General features: G+C 36.8%; 1 protein-coding gene across 6 annotated transcripts; it reads left to right on the forward strand.

Annotated features, from left to right (window-relative positions):
* Positions 1-2,012: 2,012 nt before the first annotated feature.
* On the forward strand, positions 2,013-20,886 carry Kctd18 (potassium channel tetramerization domain containing 18). 6 transcript variants are annotated; one of them, XM_071618943.1, is made up of 10 exons: positions 2,014-2,116; positions 2,709-2,940; positions 3,946-4,027; positions 4,524-4,751; positions 6,998-7,209; positions 9,621-9,814; positions 10,830-10,924; positions 15,823-15,925; positions 18,301-20,005; positions 20,057-20,886. In XM_071618943.1, exons 4-9 carry the CDS (start codon positions 4,595-4,597, stop codon positions 18,809-18,811), a joined length of 1,272 nt encoding a protein of 423 aa, XP_071475044.1. In that variant the 5' UTR covers positions 2,014-2,116; positions 2,709-2,940; positions 3,946-4,027; positions 4,524-4,594; the 3' UTR covers positions 18,812-20,005; positions 20,057-20,886. The 6 variants fall into 6 exon arrangements, with proteins under 6 accessions (XP_071475049.1, XP_071475044.1, XP_071475046.1 ...); XM_071618945.1 differs by having other exon boundaries at positions 2,709-2,869; XM_071618947.1 differs by lacking the exon at positions 3,946-4,027.
* The last annotated feature ends 661 nt before the right edge of the window (positions 20,887-21,547 follow it).

The following is a 21,547-nucleotide window of genomic DNA, read 5'->3' on the forward strand; positions in this document are numbered from 1 at the left end:
CCCAATCCAAAGTTCCTCCATTCTTCCCTAGCCCACTCTCCATTTATGGATCAGCATCAGCTTAATAGAGAACAGTTGGCTATTTTTATGCCTTTCCTCTATTCTCATCACAGTAGGTAGAGTGATTTCTTTTTTTAAAGTAAATCATTGTGTCACTGACATGCTTAATACCTTTCAGTGGCTTCTCATTATGCTTAAAAGTAAAATTTGCCCTCCTGCTATGTCCACAAGATGCCTTAAAACCTGGCTTCTTCTTCTCTCTTCAACTTCATCTCCTATTACCTTTTGCTAGTCCTGGTGCCCACCAAGTTTCAGACATCTTAGCATCCTTTCTTTTTCTACAAACAAACAGCTGAGTCCTCTGTTCTTCCTCCATCCTGAAATATTTTCTTCCAACCCTTCAGAAGGTAGGCTTATTTTTAGCTCTCAACTTAAACATCTTTATCAGTGCAGACTTCTCCAACCAAGCTCAGATGCCTACCCAACTTTGTTCTGACTTTTCTGCTAGGTAGTTATCACTCTCTGTAACTATTTTGCTTAGGTTTGTTTCTCCCACTTGAACAGAGGATATCAAGTTATGGCCCATAACTGCCATTTGTTTTTCAATGGCTCTAGATCTAAGAATGGATGCTATATATTTAAGAGTTTGAAAAAAAATAATAGCACATTTTAAAAGACTATTTCATGACACTTAAAAATATGTGAAATTTGAATTTCAGTGTCCTTAATAAAGCTGGAACATGACTGTTATGGTCTGGCTCTGTGGTGTCCTTTCAAAGTTCACGTTTAGAAAATGCAAGAGTTTAGAGGTGAAATGATTAAGTTATGAGAATCTTCACTTAGTAAATGCATTAATTCACTTGAATGGATTAAGTAGGTGGTAACTAGTAACTGGGCAGGTAGGGTGTGACTGAATAGGGTGGGTCTCTGGGAGTGTGCCTTTGGGGCACATATTTCCTCCCTGATAGTGAAGCTCTCACTGCTTCCTGGTGTCCTTTGGGAGCTGTTTTCCTCCTACTCACCCTCCATGCCTCACCTCAGGTCCAGAACAATGGAGGTGGCCCTCTGTGGATGGAGACCTCTGAAACTGTGAGCCCTGAATAAATTTTTCCTTCTCTACACTGTTGTCAGGTCTTTTGGTCATAGTGACAAAAAAGCTGACTAAAACAACAGCACTCACTCATTTCCATATTGTCTCTGTCTACTTTCACACTATATCAACAGAGTTCATCAATCCTGTATGATCCATGAAGCCTAAAATATTTACAGAAAAACTGTTCTGATCATTGTACTAGATTTAAGCTGCATGAGTTTGCCACATGATCTTGTTCAGTTCTTCACTCCAGGTGTCTGGTTCATAGCTAGTGCTCAGTAATTGCAAATTGAGCAAACCCTTTCCAGTGTCCCCAAGACTGTTAATAGCTGATGATGTAGGGGTAGGCAGGTTTACCTCTCTTTGGCTTCTTCCCTTCAAAAACCCAGACAAATGAATTAGGAACTTATTATTCTGGACTCCGGAGAAGTGCTTTGAAAACAGGACTGTATTTTATTAGTCTTGAAATGTCCAGCACAGTCCCTTGTACAAGATAGGGTGAAACCAGAAACCGAAAAAATTCTTTTGGGTTGACTATTAAGGAGAAATTAAGCATTTCAGCAAAGGACTTCTTAGCACAGTGTCAGTTGTATAAAAGTGTTCAGTTAATGTTTGCTCCTGTCTCAATTTTCTTGCTGTAAACAGGAATAAAGTCATCTTTTACAGGGTTGTCAGAGATAAACAGGAATCCTTTGCGTGAAAAAGACATGTAAATCGCAAACGCTACCCAAACAGACTTATCCACAATAAATTAATAAATCTTGGCATGGGGCAACTTGCCCCAGTCGAGGAAGAAGTCCCAACTGGAGTGTGCCGACGGGGCGGGGCCGGGGGCGGGGTGGGCAGATCGGGGGCGGGGCCTTTTGTCTTCCTTTCCTCCTGCCATAGCAGCCCGACCGGCCGCACGGGGGCGCCGCTGGGGCATCTCTGTTCCACGAGTTGCCCAGAAGCGGAGGAGGCGCTCACTTCCGCGTCGGGCCTGGCGGCGTAAGGCTGCCGCGCCGAGGGCCCGGCCGGTCGCAGGTCAGTCGGGAGGCCGCCGCCGCGCCCCGCCCGTGCGGAGGAGCCGGGCGCCGGGTGGGCAGCGGGCCGCGGGCCCGGGAGGAGGCGGGGCGCCCCCAGGAGGCCCGGGCCGTGCTGATGATACCGGCGCCCCGGGCTGCAGGCTTGGGCTTCTGACCAATTCGGGGTCCTTGGGCCTTTGGAGACCCCCGCGGGGCTTTCTGGTTTTCCACCCCTTACTTTTCGTCCCTCTCCGAGGAAGAGTGAGCCCTTTGAGCAGTGTTTGTGAAAGTGTGGTCCTAGGGCGGATCCCGAGCCCCTCTCAAACTGAACCAGATTCTGCTGTGGCCTGGGAGTCTGCATTTTCAGCCAGCGTCCTTATGGTTTTGATGCAGGTGGTCTCAGAACCTCACATCGGGACACAGCCCCTTTGAGCCATGCCCTTCTCACACAGAAGGAAGCCTAAATGGGTGCATCTGAGGATGGGTTTTGGGGAATGCCGCCACAGATCTAGTCTTGAATTGATGATGGTCCTCAGCCTTAGGAGAGATCACCTGGAGGTGGGGGAGGAGCTCTTAGCCCCCGGATTCAGGGTGCTGCTGCCTTCCTGTAGCTATCAGGTCTTCAGATGCACTGCTGCTTCGTGAGTGAAGGGTCCTGGATCAGGAGCCATAAGGGTGGAGCAGTCCTGAAGGAGGCCGCTTCGGGGTGCAGCTGGAAGAACTTGGGATGGATCCTGCTACCCTGGATTGCAACTGGTTCCATCACTTATGAGTAGGTCCCAATGTGGACCCTGCACACATCACTCTTATTTTTTTATCCAAGTATTCTCATCTGTCAATAGGGTCAGTAATTCCTATCCTATAAGGCTTTTCTGTGAATTGTAGTGGCTGGCACATGCATTCAGTAAATGGGAATTATTAAGGGTGACACCAGCCTTGCTTTCCTCAAGCTTACAAATAAGAAAAAAGTAGCGGTTAAATAAGTGGATAGAAATGTGGGCAGAAGTACAAAGTACATTTGAATAACTGCAAGGATTCTAACTTGGGGTGGGTACTTGGGAAGTTCATGCAAGAAATCTGTCAATGCCATGAAGAATAGATAGGATTCCAGGGAGCTGGTAACAAGGGTAGCGGGAACCAGTGCCACCCCATGACTCAGAAGCCATTTTCTCATGAATCTTTGGAGTGCTGCTCCCAGGACTTCTGGACAGCAAGAAGTCACATCCATAATGGTTTTGTAAGACTGATCCTTTATCCCATAATAGTTTCTGTCTATTGACCATGATCCACATATGTGGTCTTCTCCATTTTATTGGCAACTGCCTAAATAGGATTATCTACAAAAGGATTTGAGTTGATCACATAGTAATAATGGATTGACCTGATGTAGTTGCGCCTTTGGCAGCCATTTTAAACTTGCTATGAAGTATATAGGTACTGAAGATTCTCATTATTAAGAGCATCTTTCCTAGCACAGTGTCATTTCAGGTTCTGTAAAAACACTACAGACACCTATGGTTAACAATCTAAAATGGCTTTAGCCATTTTAGAGTGAAGAAACTGGATAACTTAGAGGTGTCAATTATAGTTCTAGACTACTCTGGCTACAGAATTCTGATCTCAATTGATAAGTGATATAACTTAAGAATTAGAATTATTTGTTAATAACTTCTGCTTTTTTGTTTCCTTTAATCTTCAAAGTCAGTATCAAGTCAGTAAATACCTTATGGTAAAATTTATTTCATTATGCATATTTGTCATTTATTGCATACTTACTCTGAACTAGAGACTATTCCAAATACTTTTTATATATTCTGTTATTTATTCCTCTGTTAATCTTTAATGTAGGCACCATTGCTGCCTCCATTTTATGGACGAGGAAACAAGAAAAGGAAGATAAATAATTTGTCCAAGATCCCAGAACTAAATGGTAAAAGCCTAGCAGCTCAATTCCATGCTATACACAAATGTCCTCTGCAGTCCAGGTAGCTTCTTCAGTTAAAAAGACATGTCAATGCCAAATAACATAAGTGTGCCTCACCTTTGCTTTGTATGTGGACATATGTTTAGTTCTCTAAAGTCATCTCAGCAGCTGTGATTTAGTTGGTGATAGTTTATAATCTGTTACAAATTCTCAGGCCAGTTTTCCGACTTCTCAGCATATCTTAAACTTCTTTTTTTTAAAAAAATATTTATTTATTTATTTAATATGGAGCTGAGAATCAAACCCAGTGCCTCCATGTGCTAGGCAAGCACTCTACACTGGACCTCAACCTCAGCCCCAAACTTCTTTTGTATTCTATAAAATATTTTAATTCAACATTGCCAGTTCTAAGGAAGTGATTTAAAATCATATTCAAGTATATTTAATTTATCATTAATTTATTGTTGAAAATGTCAGTGATGATTGTCCTTTGTTTTTACAGAGGAGGTCCTGGACTGCCATTATTTTGAAGTTTGAAAGTGTGAGGCAAACCTTTAGGTGTCCAAGGGAGCAATGGCAGGCCACAAGACAGAAGAGGTGCTCGATATTCTTCGGCTGAATGTGGGTGGCTGTATTTACACAGCCCGGCGAGAGTCTTTGTGCCGTTTTAAGGATTCTATGCTGGCATCTATGTTCAGTGGTCGTTTTCCTCTAAAAACAGATGAATCAGGTAAATTTCTAAAGTCTGGAAGCATGATCATGAATATTCATTAGAATGGGAATCTATTTTAAATTCCCTCTGATTTTCCTAATTACATTGGAATGTATTAGTCTACTAATTATTGAGATCATTAGGGCTGTATGGAGATTCATTAAGTACATAGAAATTAAATACGAGTTTCTAAAATCTGTGATGCTATTGCTAAAAGTTAACAAAGAAGTGAACGCATGAAGGCCAACCAGGACGTTATTATGGGGATTAATAGTATTTTGAAAGTTATTACTGTCATGGGACCTTATGGGTGAAGGTGTTGAGACTGGTTAAATATATTAGCTTCTCTATGTGTTCTTCAAGTTAGAAAATGTGTTTCGCTCTGAAAAGTAGCTGCCCTCATAGCCTACAAAGCAGATGTTGAAAAATTAGAGTTGCCCTTGCCACTTGGCCTTGCTGTATTGTGTGGTGTGGTCTGACATGCGTAGTTGAGGAAATGGCAGTGTAGTGATACCTTTGGTCTCCAAAGTTGATGTTTTAGAAGAAACTATAAAATATAATAATATGGTCTGGGTCTGTTCTCTTTTCTTCAAGTACTGTGAGGGTCATTGAACCTACTACTGGTTTATCTTTATCACCCCAAGAGTGGCTTTTGCACTATTTGTGAGTCCCAGAACCCACTCTAGTTCTGTATTAGATAACTGGGATTGAGAAGTCCTGAGCACACAATACCATTCTTTTATTAATAACTCAAGGTCTTGGGAAGTTGCTTTGTCAACTACATGCAGTTGAAAGAATGGAAAATCACTGGTGTCTGGTACCCACAGCCTGATATCCCTGGTGCAGAATGTTTATGGTAACCAGGGATTGAGCTCTATTCTCTGCCCCAATTTTTACCTCCTTAATCCTTTGCTCAACGAATCAAGGGAGAAAAGAAAATACGAAGTATGTGATGCAGAAGCTTTTTATTTTTTTTTTTTCTGATTTTACTAAATTGTCTAAGAAAATTCTTACCATAAAGTGCTACCAACATGGCATTCCTTCTTTTTTAAAGTGTTGGTTTTCACACTCTTAAGGGACTAACCTAAAAATCTCAAACATAGGGCATACTTGGTGCTAGGAACTTCAGGCTTATAGTGTCACTGATATTTCAACGCTGAACATAGTGGCAAGCACCCAAGTGTCCTCTTTAGCATGGGGCAGCTCCAACTCTATACACCTGTCCTGGGACCTTATGGGTGAAGGTATTGAGACTGGTTAAATATATTAGCTTCTTTATGTGTTCTTCAAGTTAGAAAATGTGTTTCTCTGTGGAAAGTAGCTGCCCTCATAGCCTACAAATCTTTTTAAAGATGTTGAAGTTAGGGGTAAGCTTCCTTTCTACTATCAGTCTGAAGTCCCCTTGGTTTTTGCAGTGACCATAGTAGGAATGTGGTTATTGCATCAAAATTCCAAGTCTAGGAATATATTTTTCTCTATGGTGGGTAAGAATACAAAGTATACCACTAACCCACATAATCTTTTTTTAAATTTAATTTAATTTTTTAAAAATTTATTATTTATTTATTTAATTAATTTTTGAGGTACCAGGGATTGAACTCAGGGGCATTCAACTACTGAGCCACATCCCTAACCCTATTTTGTATTTTATTTAGAGACAGGGTCTTATTGAGTTGCTCAATGCCTCGCTTCTGCTGAGGATGGCTTTGAATTCTTGATTCTCCTGTCTCAGCCTCCTGAGCTGCTGGGATTACAGACATGTGCCCGGCCCACATAATCTTTTTGTGCGTATTAGAAAAGTGTGGCCTTTTATCCAAGAGGGTACAACTCCATGGCAGAGTGCACTTGGCTGGAAGAGCAAAGTGTGAGCTTGATTTTAGCCTTGCTCGTCCCCTTGGTCTGGCCTACAGGTACACAGTTCACCCACACAACCAAACATGACAACCCTGGAGATAGATACTTGCTTTCAGATTTATGTGCAGTGTTTTAGAGATGCAGATGATTTCCCCAAACAACCACTCAAATTCAATTATGTACTATCATCTATTTGTAAGCTGAGGGTAGCTAGTATATCATATTTACTGTTCCAGGTGAAACATCAAAAGTCTAACTTAGTTTGATTAGCTAAACCTATCTCAATAATAAATGTTAACTTTTTTTGTGAGAAAGAAATATTTACAATTGTAGAGGTCATCGGACTTGTTGAAGTTTTATTGGTCATCATATGAATCTATGCAACCATTTTTGAACTGAATGTTTTCTAGGGGCTTGTGTTATTGATCGTGATGGACATCTATTTAAATACCTTTTGGATTATCTTCATGGAGAAGTTCAGATTCCCACAGATGAGCACACTCGTGTTGCCCTACAGGAAGAGGCTGATTACTTTGGCATACCTTACCCATACAGCCTGTCTGACCACTTGGCCAATGAAATGGAGACATATTCTTTAAGGTCAAATATAGAACTTAAAAAGGTCTTGGCATTTTCTTAAGTTTTAAAATATGTAATTTATTTATTATGCACAAAGCAATATGGATTATCTTATATCACCTGTGTTGTCACATAATGAAACATGAGATAGTTCTTATGCTTTTTGAAGACACGATTCTTAATTACTCCTACTCAGTTTTTAAGGCCACAGTTCAGTTCTAGGAAAGTGTATTACTTTGCCACTCAAGGATTAATTGAATTTATATTTCTCTTTTTGATGACTTTTTTAATAGAACCATTCTGCTACTAAAGCTCTTTTAAATTAAGAGAAATATTATGATACTTCTTAGAGCATACTAGTATTATTTAGTTTACTAAAATGGTTATTTTAAAAGAGTAGTCATACTAAATAATAATTTTTTTACCTGATTTAGTGTTTTCAGTGAGTTAAAACATTAATTTAATTCAAATTGAGATCAGTAAATCTTTTTAAGATGTTTCTGTTTTAAATCACATCTTTTTTTTGTTTGTTTGTTTTTTGTTTTTGGATACCAGGGGTTGAACTCAGAGGCACTCAACCACTGAGCCACATCCCCAGCCCAGTTTTGTATTTTATTAGAGGTAGAGTCTCACTGAGTTGCTTAGTGCCTTGCAGTTGCTGAGACTGGCATTGAACTGATGATCCTCCTGTCTCAGCCTCCAGAGCTGTTGAGATTACAGACATGCATCACTGCACCCAGCCACATCTTTTTTTTTTTTTTTAACATTTTTTTAAAATTTTTAAAATTACTTATACATGATAGCAGAATGCATTTCATTTCATTATACACAAATGGAGCACAACTTTTCATTTCTCAGGTTGTACACCACGTGGAGTTGCATCTTAAGATCTTTACATGAGTTGATAAGTTTCATTATCTCTGTCTTATGACAAGTATTATATTTGATTTTAATTAGTACCTAAGAAAACTGTTTTCCCTGGGTAATGGTTAATAGTGAAAAGTGATCTCAACTGGTTTGTTTCTTTGATTTGGATGTCAGTGTCTAGGAAGTAAGCTGATGGATGGTTGATCATTACGAGTGCAGCTCAGAGAGAAAGTTGATTTGGTTCCAGATTCCCTTCAGGAATTTGCATAGATGTATGTGTTTTGCTACTGAAGTTATTTATAAATTTAACTGCCAAATAATAGTCTTTTAGTGCTGTTTGACGTATTTACAGAATGGGGCTAAAAAAAGCCTGGCTGGAGGGTTGGTGAAAGTTAATGTTCATCTTTTGAATTTCAACTCTATTGTTTTTTTATTCCTAGTTTGTATTTAATGAAGGCAAAGCATATCCACATTTATTTAATCAGTTAACACACATATGTTTTAACAGTTTGTGACATATATGGCACTGTACAGGGACTGTGTTGGATACTCAGAAATACAATGTACAGTTTTTGCCTTTGAACAATTTATAGTGTAGTTAGAAATTCTTATTGATATGCAAGGACAGTTTAAGACCAATACAGGAGCAATATTAAATGAAAGGGCAAGACACAAGAGGTCCTTAGTTTCACTACTTAGTATTAATATTGGGCATGTCCTTTGTGTCAGCCACTATTCCAGACACTTGAGGATATATTAGTGAACAAAACAACAAAGGTGCCTCTCCTTAAGGTGTGTAGATTAGTAATATCATTTCTCCCAGGGAAGGCCCTTTGCTACTCCACTGGGTGAAACCCCATGCTCCCTTCCTTGCAGCGCCTTTATTCTCATCAGGTGGTACTTGTTACATGGTATGCTGATGACTTAGTTAATGTCTGTCTTTTGCATTAGCTGTAAACTCTTGGAGGGTAGGTCTCTTCACCATAATAACTCCAGGACCTTAATGCTCAACACATAGTAGGTATTTAATATTCAAGCAAATGAATGGTTAGATAAATGCCAAATGAGTTCAAACAGTATTTTTTGAGTTCACATATATCTATCTTTCAGTGTAAAAGAACAAGTTAATCTGGTTAGTCCATGATTGGAATTTGGAATTAAAAATAAGGACCAACCATGGGCTAGTCAGTGGAAGGTGAACGGAAGATTGAATCAAATGGGGAATATTTGTGAAAATATTCTAAAGGAAAAAGAAGAGATCTAACTTTTACTTATTTTAGGAAGACTATAAAATTAAAAGATTATAAAATTGGTCAGCTGGAAGAGGAGATAAAATAGAATTTCCATATGGAAAAGGATTGTCTAAATGAAAAAAGTGCATTGGGTTTTTGGGTGGTATTTTTTGTGACCCTTCCACCCATAATTTCATTACATACATGTTTAAAGACTAGGCTGAAATTTATAATCTTTTTTATTTCTCTTCTGATCAGTTTAGATTGTAGCTTTGCATGAAAATAATAGAGCAAATTCATTTTTCACTTTACTCTATTAAATTCAAGTTTTATATATATATATATTTTGCTTTAGGCTTTAACAGACTTCTGTGATTCATATGGCTTAGTTTGCAATAAGCCAACAGTTTGGGTTCTCCACTATCTTAACACATCTGGTGCAAGCTGTGAGAGCAGAATTATTGGTGTATATGCCACAAAAACTGATGGAACTGATGCTATTGATAAGCAGCTTGGAGGAAGAATTCATAGCAAAAGCATTTTTAAAAGGTATGTCCAAATTTAAAAGTAAAAGGAACAAAATAGAGTGTTGATGCTTTCTAAGAGGTGAAATATTGTGCTTGACTAGAAAAGACCATAAGCACATCTCGGTGAATGTGGTGAGCCCCATAGCTGTGGAGATAGGTTTACATCAGGAAGAGAGTATGACTAACACCATTTTACATGTATACAAATTACAGGCCATCTGTATGGTCAGGACAGTGGTTCTCAACAAGGAGTAAGCATTAGAATCCTTTGAGAGGCTTAAAAAAAAAAAAGCAAAGCCACATGCCCAGCGTCTTTCCTGAACACTAGGAAGAAGCACTGACTAGAAGTCAGCAGGCCCAGTGAGTGGCCCAGGGCTGCCTGTGCCTCATGTCTTCTGAAAAATGAAGGCCTTCCTTGGTCTCTTCCAGCTTTTGAATTCTATGACTTAAATACATTAAAGTTGTCCCTTTAATGTAGTTCGTGTAATTTTATGATACTGGTCAATTCAGCTAGCAAACTTTTATTTATTTATTTAAATTCTCTGGGAGATTGGATTGGGTCACATATTAGTGACTAATGCTTGACCATATATATAGGCTTGGTTTTCTTTCAGATGATTATAGAGGTCATCAGTTTCTGAATTCTTTATGGGCAAGGATGCTTCTATATGAGGTATATACAAGTGCATGGCATGATGATAGGAAAGTTACTAGAGTTGGCTGATTTTTTAAAAAAAAATTGATTTTAAAATGTACTGACTTATCAATATGGTTTATATTATGAAATTAACAGATACTTTACTGTGGTTAAAAAAAAGATCAAATGTATGTGCTGTTGTGTGTGTGTATATACTTGCATACACATATGTGTTTATATTAATTTATAGTTTATGTGTAGGTGTAAGGGTTACAGAACAACCACTAAATGTCTGTTATTTTTTCCTTAGTCACCAAGCACTTACTGAGTCTCCATTAGCCGCATATATGTATACAGATTCATATGTTGGTATTTCCATTATTTTTTGTAATATTTCTAGAGAGGCGGGAAATAATGTTCAGTACATTTGGAGTTATTATTCAGTAGCTGAGTTGAAGAAAATGATGGATGCCTTCGATGCTTGGGAAGGAAAAGGTACAGTGCAATTCTTTTCACATACTTTTCCTTAATAAGACAAAGTAAACATAAATGTTGCATTTCTTTTTTGAGAAAATATATTTTTGAGTGTGTCAAGCTATTTGTCATCTTGTGGTGACATAGAGATAGTTTCCTTATAAATCTTTAAACTCCATGAATTGCGAGATACTATTAATAATTTATAATTTACTAGCCTCAAATATGTTTTTATTAGTTGTGCTTAATTAGTTCAATTAAGTAAGAGCTTATTTAGACCTACTGTGTACCTAGCATTGTCCTAAGAAGTAAACCTCTAAATTAAATATAAAATGAGTAAGAAAATAGAGAAAAAATGAAAATCATGAAGGAGGTGTCTAAAGTGCTCTTAGAAAACAAGATAATTTTTAAATACACACTTTGAAAACTGGAAATTTTAAGTCAAGCTACCTGGAGAGAGCTGACAATACACTGTTTTAATTAGTTTGCATGTATAGCTCTTAGTACTAAAGCAACCTATATACTGCTTACTATTTCCGGTTGTATATAGATGAGGAAACAGTCTCAGAAAGACCATGCCACTAGCTTAGGAATTACAGAGAGTTAACTGTTCTATGCTTAAGTATTTTTTCTTAAATAATAAGTATATATCGAATGTTCATTAGGTACAAAGCACTCTAAGTGCTAAAATTGGTTCCATTGATGAATAAGACACATCACAATCCTCAAATGACTTTGAAAACTGGTAGAGCCAGATTGCCAATCACATAAGAATGAATGAAAGGCAGAGGCTATTTATTTATGTATTTGCAGTACTGGGAATTAAATCTAGGGCCTTGTCATGCTAGGTAAGTGCTCTACCATTGAGCTATATCCCTAGCCCACAAGGAAGAGGCTTTTAATTGATTAATTTATTAATTAGTTAATTTAACGGTAGAATACATTTTGACATATTGTACACAAGTGGAGCACAACTTCTCATTCCTCTTTCTGTACATGGTGCAGAGTCACTCCAATAGTGTAATCAAACATGTATATAGGGTAGAAGAGACTTTTATTAAAAACTCTATATCTGCCAGTCCACCATTTGGCCAGTGCTGGCACCAGCCTTTCTTCCTTTCTTCAACTTTAGCCCCCTTACCTTCCTCCTTTTCCTTTCCCATCTTACCCCTCAAGCATGCAGGGTGATATATAATAATGAAAAAAGAGCTATTCTCTTTAAGCTTATTATTTGAGATTTAATTTACTTTGAGACACTTATGCTCAAGTTGAGGAACAAACCCCCTGTTGTTCTCTCTGTCTTCTTTTGTGCCTCTGGCCTGGCAGGATGCCCAGGAGACTTCTGGAGGGCCCTGGCCTGGCTTCTTTCTCCACTGACTTTAGGAAGCTGAAGTGGAAAACTGGAATCACTAACTTTTACAAAACATGTGAATGATTTTATTTTTTAAAAACAGCATGTCATAGAACATCATTGTTATTTAACAAAGTTCTGGAAGGCCTGGAGAAATATTTTTATCATTGGTGTTTACTCTTAACCTTTGCTTCATTCCTGTGCCAGGTGACAGAAGTAAGAGAGAAAAAACTGTAGAACAGAAAAGACAAAATCATTGCTATTTGTGGACAATATATATTTTTAGAAAACTTGGAAGAATCAGTTAAAAGTATTTAAGTAGACTAAGATAGCTGGATACAACATAGATTTACAGTGATTGACAGCTTACCTGTAATCAATTAGAAATGATTGTGGGGAAATTTCATTCACAATAGTAATAAGCAAAACATAAAATAACTTGACTCTCCCTTGAGACTATCTAAGATATGCTTGAGTCTTTTTATGAAGAAAACTGATGAAATGTATTTATCTACCTGTTCCATCAATCCATTCATTCATCCATCTATTAAAAAAAAAGAGAGAGAATGGTAAGACTTACCATGATTCTGAATGGAAAATCTGAATATTATAAAGATATCAGTTTTTCTCATATTAGAGTTTTAACATGATTTATGCCAAAATATCAATGGAACTCTTTGGAAATCTTGAGAGAATGATTCTAAAATTCCTCTGAAAGAATAAATAGGTAAAGTAGCCAAGAAAATTTTGGGAAGTAGAATTAGGGGCCTGATAGTAAAACATGCTGATAGTAAAACATGCTACAATAACTCTCTGATAATAAAAAAAAAAATGTGTTTCTTGTGTGTGAATAGAGTACAGATCAAGAGTAAACACTGGTAAAATTTTAATAAAAATACTGTCTGTAATACCAATGGGAAAAAATATAGGTTATTTAATAAATAATTGAGAAATATGCTTGAGAGGAAAAATAAAACTTTAACCTCACATCATTTATCAAAATAATTCCAAGTGGATTTATGAATGAAAAAAAAACTTACTTTAAATTAAAAGAAATTTAAATAGTTGGCTTTTTAAGTAGAGAAATTATAAGCACAAAATAAATCATAAAGACCAAATTGATAAATTTGTCTACACACATTTTGGGTGTATCTGCAGAATGGAATAAGGTATTAAAATTATTTGGGAATAAATTATTTATATATTATATATATACTCATGTTTAGGAGTTTGTATATATAACCCAAAGTTGTTTGGAATATAATCAAGCTATTAAATTTAGTTTGAACAACTTTTGACATAAATTAGCACTCATCATTGAAAGCTCATGAAAGAGAATACAAAAAGAAAAAGGAAATGGAGGGAGATCTCATGGAGAGCGATGCTATATTCAGCACCACGGGGCACATCTTGGTGGGAGAGTAGGAGGAATGGCAGCAGGCCACCATGAGGGTCTGGGGTTTATAGGGCCTTAGGAGAGCCAGCTCATGGGAGGAGTTAGCTACTTTTGGAGGGCCCTTTTGGCTGGCAGGTCCAGGTCAAGGGAGGAGTTTTGGTGGTGGGATCATTTAGGGCAGGGCGGTAGGGGAACAGTAAGGGAAGTTCCTTAGGGCCTGTTTTCTATGTCCTTAAATCATAAAATGCAGGAAATGATCAAAAGCAGGAAACAAAATGAAACATAAAGTACTTTCAGCTATGAATATATCATATGACTAGAAAAGATTGGAATGAAATATATCAATATGTCCTCAGCTATGATTTCTACTTTTTGGATTAGGACTGATTTTGAGTTTCTTTTCTATATTTTGCAGGTTTTATATAATGAGTGTAAATTATTTTATAGACAGGTGAAAAATGAAAGTTAAACAAATTGCACTCCATAGATCTATACAATGAAATACTACTTAGCAAAAAACAATAATACATCAACATGGATGAATTTTAAAGCAGCATACCAAAGAAGCTAAACACAAAAGGCTACATATTATATGATCCCATTTTTATGTCATTCTGAAAAAAGGTGAAACTAGAGAAGGAGGGGAGGATGTTGTTAATTCAGAACATTTTGGGCTGATAGAAATGTTCTATATCCTGATTGTGACCTTGAGTACATAGCTGTACACATTTGTCAAAACTCATTAAAGTATGTACCTAAAAAGGGTAAATCTTATTTTATGTAAATTATCTTAGACCTGACTTAAAAAATAAGGCAAACTTAATGGACCTTTAGTAATGAGTTTGTAACATGTAGGTTTTTGGAATGTGATAAAACAGTTCCAGAAAGTTGTACTTAAAATGAGGTTAATAGGGTTCTTTGAGTCTTGAACATGTCTATGTAATATTTTATAGGCTATATTTGTTAAGTTGGTTATTGTTACTAGAACTTTAATGATGAAAAGAAGACACAAAGAATATTATTGGGACTTATAGAGTTATTTTTTTAATGCCAAGCAATTTTTGTTCAACATAATTCTTTTCATTTGTCTGTATATAATTTTTTGTTTTTTTAAATTGATGTAACATTCATATAATGTAGAATTAACTAGTTTAAACTATACATATCATGCCATTTACTACATTCACAATGTTGGGAAACCATTACCTGTCTAGAGCCCCAGTACCCATTAAGCAATTACTCCCCCCCATTCAGTTTTCCCCTGTAGCCCTTGTAGCCACTAGTCGATTGTCTGTCTCAATGAGTTTAGCCTATCTGCATACTCCATGTAAATGGAATTGTACAAGATGTGATCTTTTATATCTGGCATCTTTTATTACCATAATGTTTTTGAGGTTCATAAGAATGTAGTTTTAAGTTTCAATCAAAAGTGTGTCATATTTAAAAATTAAAGTTAATTTGGCTGTTTTCTTGGCTTAACATGTTAACTCAGATTATTCTGGCTTTAATAGGGTGGTGATGTTTCCTATTTACATAGTATCTGCTATTTAAGGAGTGGTTCTCTAAGTTTACCTGATTTGATGGTCAGAGCAGCATAGTGATGCAAACAGAGCAAGTGGTATAATCACTGTCCAGTATTATAATCTTACCAACATGACACTGATAGTAAAGGCACCAACAATTTTGAGTGTTTAAACTGTTCACATTTATTCACTCACTTAATTATCACAACAATCCTGTGAGGTGCAGACTATTATTATTGTTCTCTTTTTATAGAGAAAAATCAAAGTTTAGGCCCAGAAAAGTAACTTTCCTAAGGCAACACTGGTGAGTGACTGAGTGGGATACAGACTCAGGCTGTCTTGGCCAGAGTGTGTGCCTGTAACCAGCATGCGCTCAGCCCTTTGAGCATGCATGGTAGCCTGAGTTGCCTCGGTAATCTAAGTGGCAAAGTCCAGGTTAGTAGCAGCTCTTCTAGATCCAGGCCATGCACTGTACCACTCTGCTGTCCTCGTGCTTTGAGTGAGCATTTCCTGTTGATGTTGTACATGCCTCCCTTCATCAAGTGGGGAGGCATGAATCTCACACTCTTCCTGGTGAATCTTACTGTGACACAGTGTTTCTCAACGGTGTGGACAGTGGGTCTCCTAATTAGGTCTTTTTATCTTCAAGGTGTTAGCTACTGGCGGGTGCCTCATGAACTCATAGAATGCTGGACACTGGAGGAGCGGCCTTTACTTGGAAGTCTGCGGCATATGACTCCAATTCGAAAGAGGTTATTTGTTATTTTTGAAAAATATGTGTCTGTTACTTTTATTTCCCATATGAAGGGGGAAATGAATAATAGTTCTTGACCATGAACTTATTAGTCACCTCGGTGAATATTCTTTTGTCTTATCATAATATAGATCTTGAGAAGTGTAGAATTACAAAAACTATGTAAAAACTGGGAATATTTAATTTTCTAAAACTGAATGTATAGTATATTCTCTTTGGAGAATGTGGTTTTAAGTGGATACAGTAGCAGTGCTGTGGTAGGTGTTTTTTCTCCCACAGAAGACAAATCCTATGCTTTATTGGCAATTGTCAAAAAAATCTATTTAGACTTAATACTTGAAATTTCCTATGCCTTATTCTGAATTTCTTTTTCTTTCCTATTGCCACAAATAGCATTTTTATTTAATGGTATTTTCTTGTGTTCCATGACATTATTAGCATTAAATTCACTTCACATCTGCATCTTTCTGTTTTAAATACATTTAAAATCATACTTCAATTTTAGTGTCTGGATTTTATGCAGGGCCTTCAGATACTGTGGCATCACTATCACCTGATCTGGAGTTTGCTTTCTAACCACATGGAATTTCAGACTACTTTCTTACTTTTGTTCTCTGGATCTTTTTCAGTAATGAAGAGAAGTTGCAGTTTTTAGTAGTTGATCTTTATCTCTTATCAAAACAGATCTCATCTTTATTTTTAAAGATTTTAATTGTATTATCATTCCTTATTTTGCCTTTTGAATCAATAGTTAGAAAATATTATTTGGGTCTAGCACAGTGGTTCTCAACAAGGGGCAATTTTGTCCCCCAGGGGATATTTGGCACTGTTAAGCTGTCACATTTCCAGTGTGCAGTGCTATTGGCATCTTGTAGGTAAGGTCAGGAATACTGATGAACATCCTACAATCCTCAGGGAAGATCCACCTGATCAAAGAATTATATGACCAAAGTGATAATAGCACAAAAGGTTAAGATACCTTGGTGTAGAGTCTAGTGGAAGATGTAGGCAGAAAACAAGCAGACAGGACTGGTTTATGGAGACTTTCCTCTGTGTTAGTGGCCCTTTCTCTGAGATGTCATGAAGCATCATTTTTGATGCATTAACAAGATAATGATGACTGAGAAGCGCTATGAGGTCCCAAGGAGCAATGTGACTCACCAGAGAAAATCTAATTATGTTCCGTAAAGTTTTAGGGTTTAATATGTTATATTGGCATTCTTACTACATACAAAAATTTTCATATAATCATACTATTGTTTGATCCCATTTCCAAGAATGAGAGTTCTCTCCTATAATTGCCTTTAACAACACATTAAGGCTGTGTGAAAAGAAGTGGACTGGGAAGATTGCTGTTGTCCTTCATGTTTTTTAGGTCATTTTTAGAAATATTCTCCCTTTAGGCTATTTATGATGAATGGTAACCTTAGTTCAGGAATCTTTGAAAGTTTGTCCAGAACATTCCAAATTCAAAAACATTTAACCATACCATGTTTTTGACCATTCTAGCGGTCCCACCCTCAAATGTGTCCCACAACATGCACATTTTACTGCTGTCTTAGGTTTTGTTACAGAATAATTGTGAAATACAGATCTAACACAGTTACATGGATGTTGTTACTATAGACCTTTTCAGAACCTTTAATTTGTCAACTTGGATTTTAAAGGTCCAGTTGGAGAATAAAATATACAATAGCATTTCTCAAATTTATTTAATTGTGAAACCCTCCTTTTTTTTTTTTTTTTTACTTCAGTAAACTTCACACTTCTGGGGAAAACTACTTTGGATATTCTTGATTATCTTCTTACCACATCAGGATTCTTGGGAACAGAGTGATTTGTAGTGTAATTCTTATAAAACACTCCATATTTACCTCTTGGAGTTTATATTATATGTGATTTTTTTTTTTTTTTGAAACCAGGGGTGCTCAACCACTGAGCCACATCCCAGCCCTTTATACACACACACACACACACACACACACACACACACACACATTTTTTGAGACAGGGTTTTGCTAAATTGCTTAGAGACTTGCTAAATTGCTTACTTGCTAAGTTGCTGAGGCTGGCTTTGAACTTGTGATCCTCCTTCTTCAGCCTCCTGAGCTCCTAGGATTATAGATGTGTCCCACCTTGTCCATCTTATGTGTGACTTGATAAGATATAATTTGTATTCAAGTTGTAAACCTGTTAACTTACATACTGATGTCAGTAGAAGTTGAAAGTTAAAATAGGTTGATACTTATGAACCTCCTGACGGTTTAATCTTTGATGAAAACCTTTTTAGTAACCCTAAAAGTACACTTTGGAGAAGGTTTGATTAGTTACTAACCTGTAAATACTGAAAAAGACATGCTTCTATATTTCTAGGCGACTGATAACACTCAATGAAGAGGAAGAAGAAGGTGTGAATTGTAAGGCTGGTCCTAAGCCAGTCAGATTTTTGGGCCCTTCCACAAGCACCCAAATTAAAGTGAAAAACTCCACTTCAGTCAGGGTGTCTCCAGCTAGCGCTATCCAGATCTCCTCTCAGATGCCAGCAAACCAGTCTCAGAGTGGCAGCTTTGGAAAGGCAGCTCAGCGCTCTGTGAACTCTGTGAGCACTGGGGCATCTGGTCACTCTCAAGCTTCACATGGGGCCAGAAGTGCTGAAAATGGAGCCCCACACCCGCCTCCAGCAAAGGTACTGCTCTCTGACAAGAAGTCTACACCCCACCGAGTGATAAAGCTGAAGAGGACTCCATTGTGTGCTGCAGTGCCTTCTCTGCCCATCCCCACAGCAGCAGCGAGGCAGGCCAGCCCCTCCAAACCACTTCCTCCAGAAGCTTCTAGCACTTTGGATGTGGGAACTGAAAATGAGAAAGACCAATCTGATGGATAAAAATGGTAGATTTGGTACTCCTGTTTGTCTCAGAGCTTTCAACACCTTTGATACCAATAAGTGACACTGTTTCTTGATGCAGTAGAAGGGAAGGCTTCTGTTTATGCTTAGGATTATTATGGGAAAAATGAATTGTGTGAAGTAGGAATGGAGGAGGGGAGACTTTGAATGGTTGGGGTTTTATTTAAATTTACTTCTCATCCATCTTCCCAACTTTTAAAGGATTGTCTATGAGCAGTTTGATTTTCTGGTTTTTTAAAAAATTTTATTTAAATGGTTAATTGGTATTAAGGTGACAGTACAGCACAGTGATCATTAGAGAAGTCTCTTTTGTTGCTGAAACATTGTAGACTCTAGGCACTTTTGTAATGCTCCTTCTTGCAGCCCAGGTCCTGTCTGGTGAGTGGAGAGGGTGGGATCAGCACTTGCCTGCAGTATATTGAAGCCAGTAGAGGTCAGAGAGGAAGAGTAGAACAAGGTGAGCTGCCTGCAGTTGCTCTCAGGCTCAAAACACAATACGAAATGAAATGATGGGGAGAGGAAAAGACAATAATTCGAGATCATACTCTGACTCTCACTTGAGCCATTTTCTTTCCTAAATTGGCTTTTGTTATTCTTTTCCGTTAGCAGATTTATTTATAGACACCATAGAAAGATTTCAGTGATAAGAACTATACAACATGTCTTTGGAATGAAATGTTAAATTTTTGAATTTGAATAGTGCAGTTTTGAAATTACTTTGAAAAATAGAAATTAAAAATGTAACTTTTTAACTAAAGTTAATATTCGTTCATCAGAACTGACCATTATAGTCATTCTGAATATACAGTGATTTTTTTATGCATAACGTGAATTTAATATTTTTAAACAGAATATTTTGATTAATCCTCTATTTTTCATGACTATTCACTTGTGCATTTACTTTACATGTTCTGTTTTGTAACTGAAACACATATTCTACTTTCAGTGAGCAGTATGACTTCAGCATTTTCAATAAGCTCATAAAGCAGGATACTTTTTACTTAGATGCTTAGCATTGTTCTTGCATTGCCTTGAAAAACGTAAAGTAAACAGAGTCAAAACATTATTTTTTACAAAATAAAGAAAAACTTTTCCATAAAAAGCAACATTTTTCTGTGACTGTTCTTAAGTCTTGAATCTTTTTAGCAATTTGAAGTTTGTTAGTTAGAATAGGTTTTCTTTTTTTTTTTTTTTTTATTGTTGGCTGTTCAAAACATAGAATAGGTTTTCTATTTCTGCCTACAAAATTGCTTTCTTGTCCAGATAATGAGTGAAATAATTAAAACAATTTTGGATAACTATCCATCTACTAGTACTTTTTTAAATACGTGGTTTATTTGGATAGAAAAGTAATTGAAGATACATCATATTCTTCCGTGGAATATATAAAATATTTAGGTGCCTTAAAAATGCTATTATACAGAATCCAGGTGTTCTGAAAATTAAAGACCCATAGTGAATTTTTGAAACTACCAATCTATAAATTATTAGTATTTCTTGATTTCAAGTTGATGATTCATATAAGAAAATTATTTTATACATATATGTGCATGTGTGTGTGTGTGTGTGTGTGTGTATGTGTGTAGTGTATTTTATACATAATAAACATTTACTGGAAAGGAAGAGGAAGCATTTTAAAGATTAATCTTGGGTGAGTCAGTCAATAGTCTCCATTTCAGGGGAAATCTACCTGGTGCACTTAGCCTTTGTAAGAATGTATTTGGAATAATTATTGGAAGCTGGTGCAGTTCAGGTAAGGAAGAGACATAAGTATCAGGAGTCAAAGTCAAATTCTAAATGGTCAAGTAACTTGAAATTATTTGGGTATGGTCCCCTGGGATTAGCTTAATTTTATGTAAAAAAATGTTTTTGTTTGTTTTACTTTTACTCTAAAATCCTCATTACCTTAGCAGACCCTAAAAATAAATGGATAAATCATCATAAGATATTGTTTTTTTCTGGACAGAAAGAAGAAAAAAGAAAAGCTTTATAAATAGTGATTTGAGAAGTAGGTTCAGGCAGTTGGATCAGGAGACACATAGAAATTCTCAATGGTAAGTAGGATATATAAGTGAACTCATATAAAAAAAATTTGATTATACCCTTCCAGGTAGTCTTGTTGAAAACTGGTTTTACCTGGTAAAAACAGGTTAGTAGTGTCATTGAGAGCCTAAGGCTGGCAATGGGGACCTACTGAAGGATTTCTTTTGTTTAAATTGCCCTATATTACAATTTACAAAATACTTTCATATATTTTATTTATTGATTTTTTGGTTTCAAAACAACAACATAAAGAAAAAAAGTCTTCCCCAATTCTTAAAGATTAAATCTGTGGAGTTCAGAAAAGTTAAGGCTATCTGATAATGATTACCTATTTTAGCCCCATAATCTGATTTCTGCAGAATGACACAGCATCAGTCTGACTAAAGGAAAAGCTCAAGGGAGGAAGTAATTGTAAAAAAAAACCTATGAATTTACTTAATATTTAAAGTTTTTGAGCAGGAAAACATTAAAGCAGTGGATCACATTTTCATTCCCTGCTAGACAGACTGTTGCTTCTGTACCTACAGTGCCTGGTGCACAGTAGATTTTCCATAAATTTCTGGGCAGTTTAAGGGCAACACTCGGCATCAAAATTATTCTAAAACATTTATCTAGTAGCAATCTTCAGGGGGTGCAGAAACTGATTTTTGACTTTGCATTTTCTACTGTCAG

This window comes from Marmota flaviventris, chromosome 11, assembly GCF_047511675.1.
Source record: "Marmota flaviventris isolate mMarFla1 chromosome 11, mMarFla1.hap1, whole genome shotgun sequence".
NCBI classification, from domain to species: domain Eukaryota; kingdom Metazoa; phylum Chordata; class Mammalia; order Rodentia; family Sciuridae; genus Marmota; species Marmota flaviventris.

Excerpts from the sequence above, each read along its gene's own strand:
- Kctd18 (XM_071618948.1), top strand. The coding sequence starts at position 4,595 with ATGGCAGGCCACAAGACAGAAGAGGTGCTCGATATTCTTCGGCTGAAT. Across the intron at positions 9,815-10,829 it reads AGCAAAAGCATTTTTAAAAG|AGAGGCGGGAAATAATGTTC; the intron begins GTATGTCCAAAT and ends TAATATTTCTAG. Across the intron at positions 10,925-15,822 it reads CGATGCTTGGGAAGGAAAAG|GTGTTAGCTACTGGCGGGTG; the intron begins GTACAGTGCAAT and ends TTTATCTTCAAG.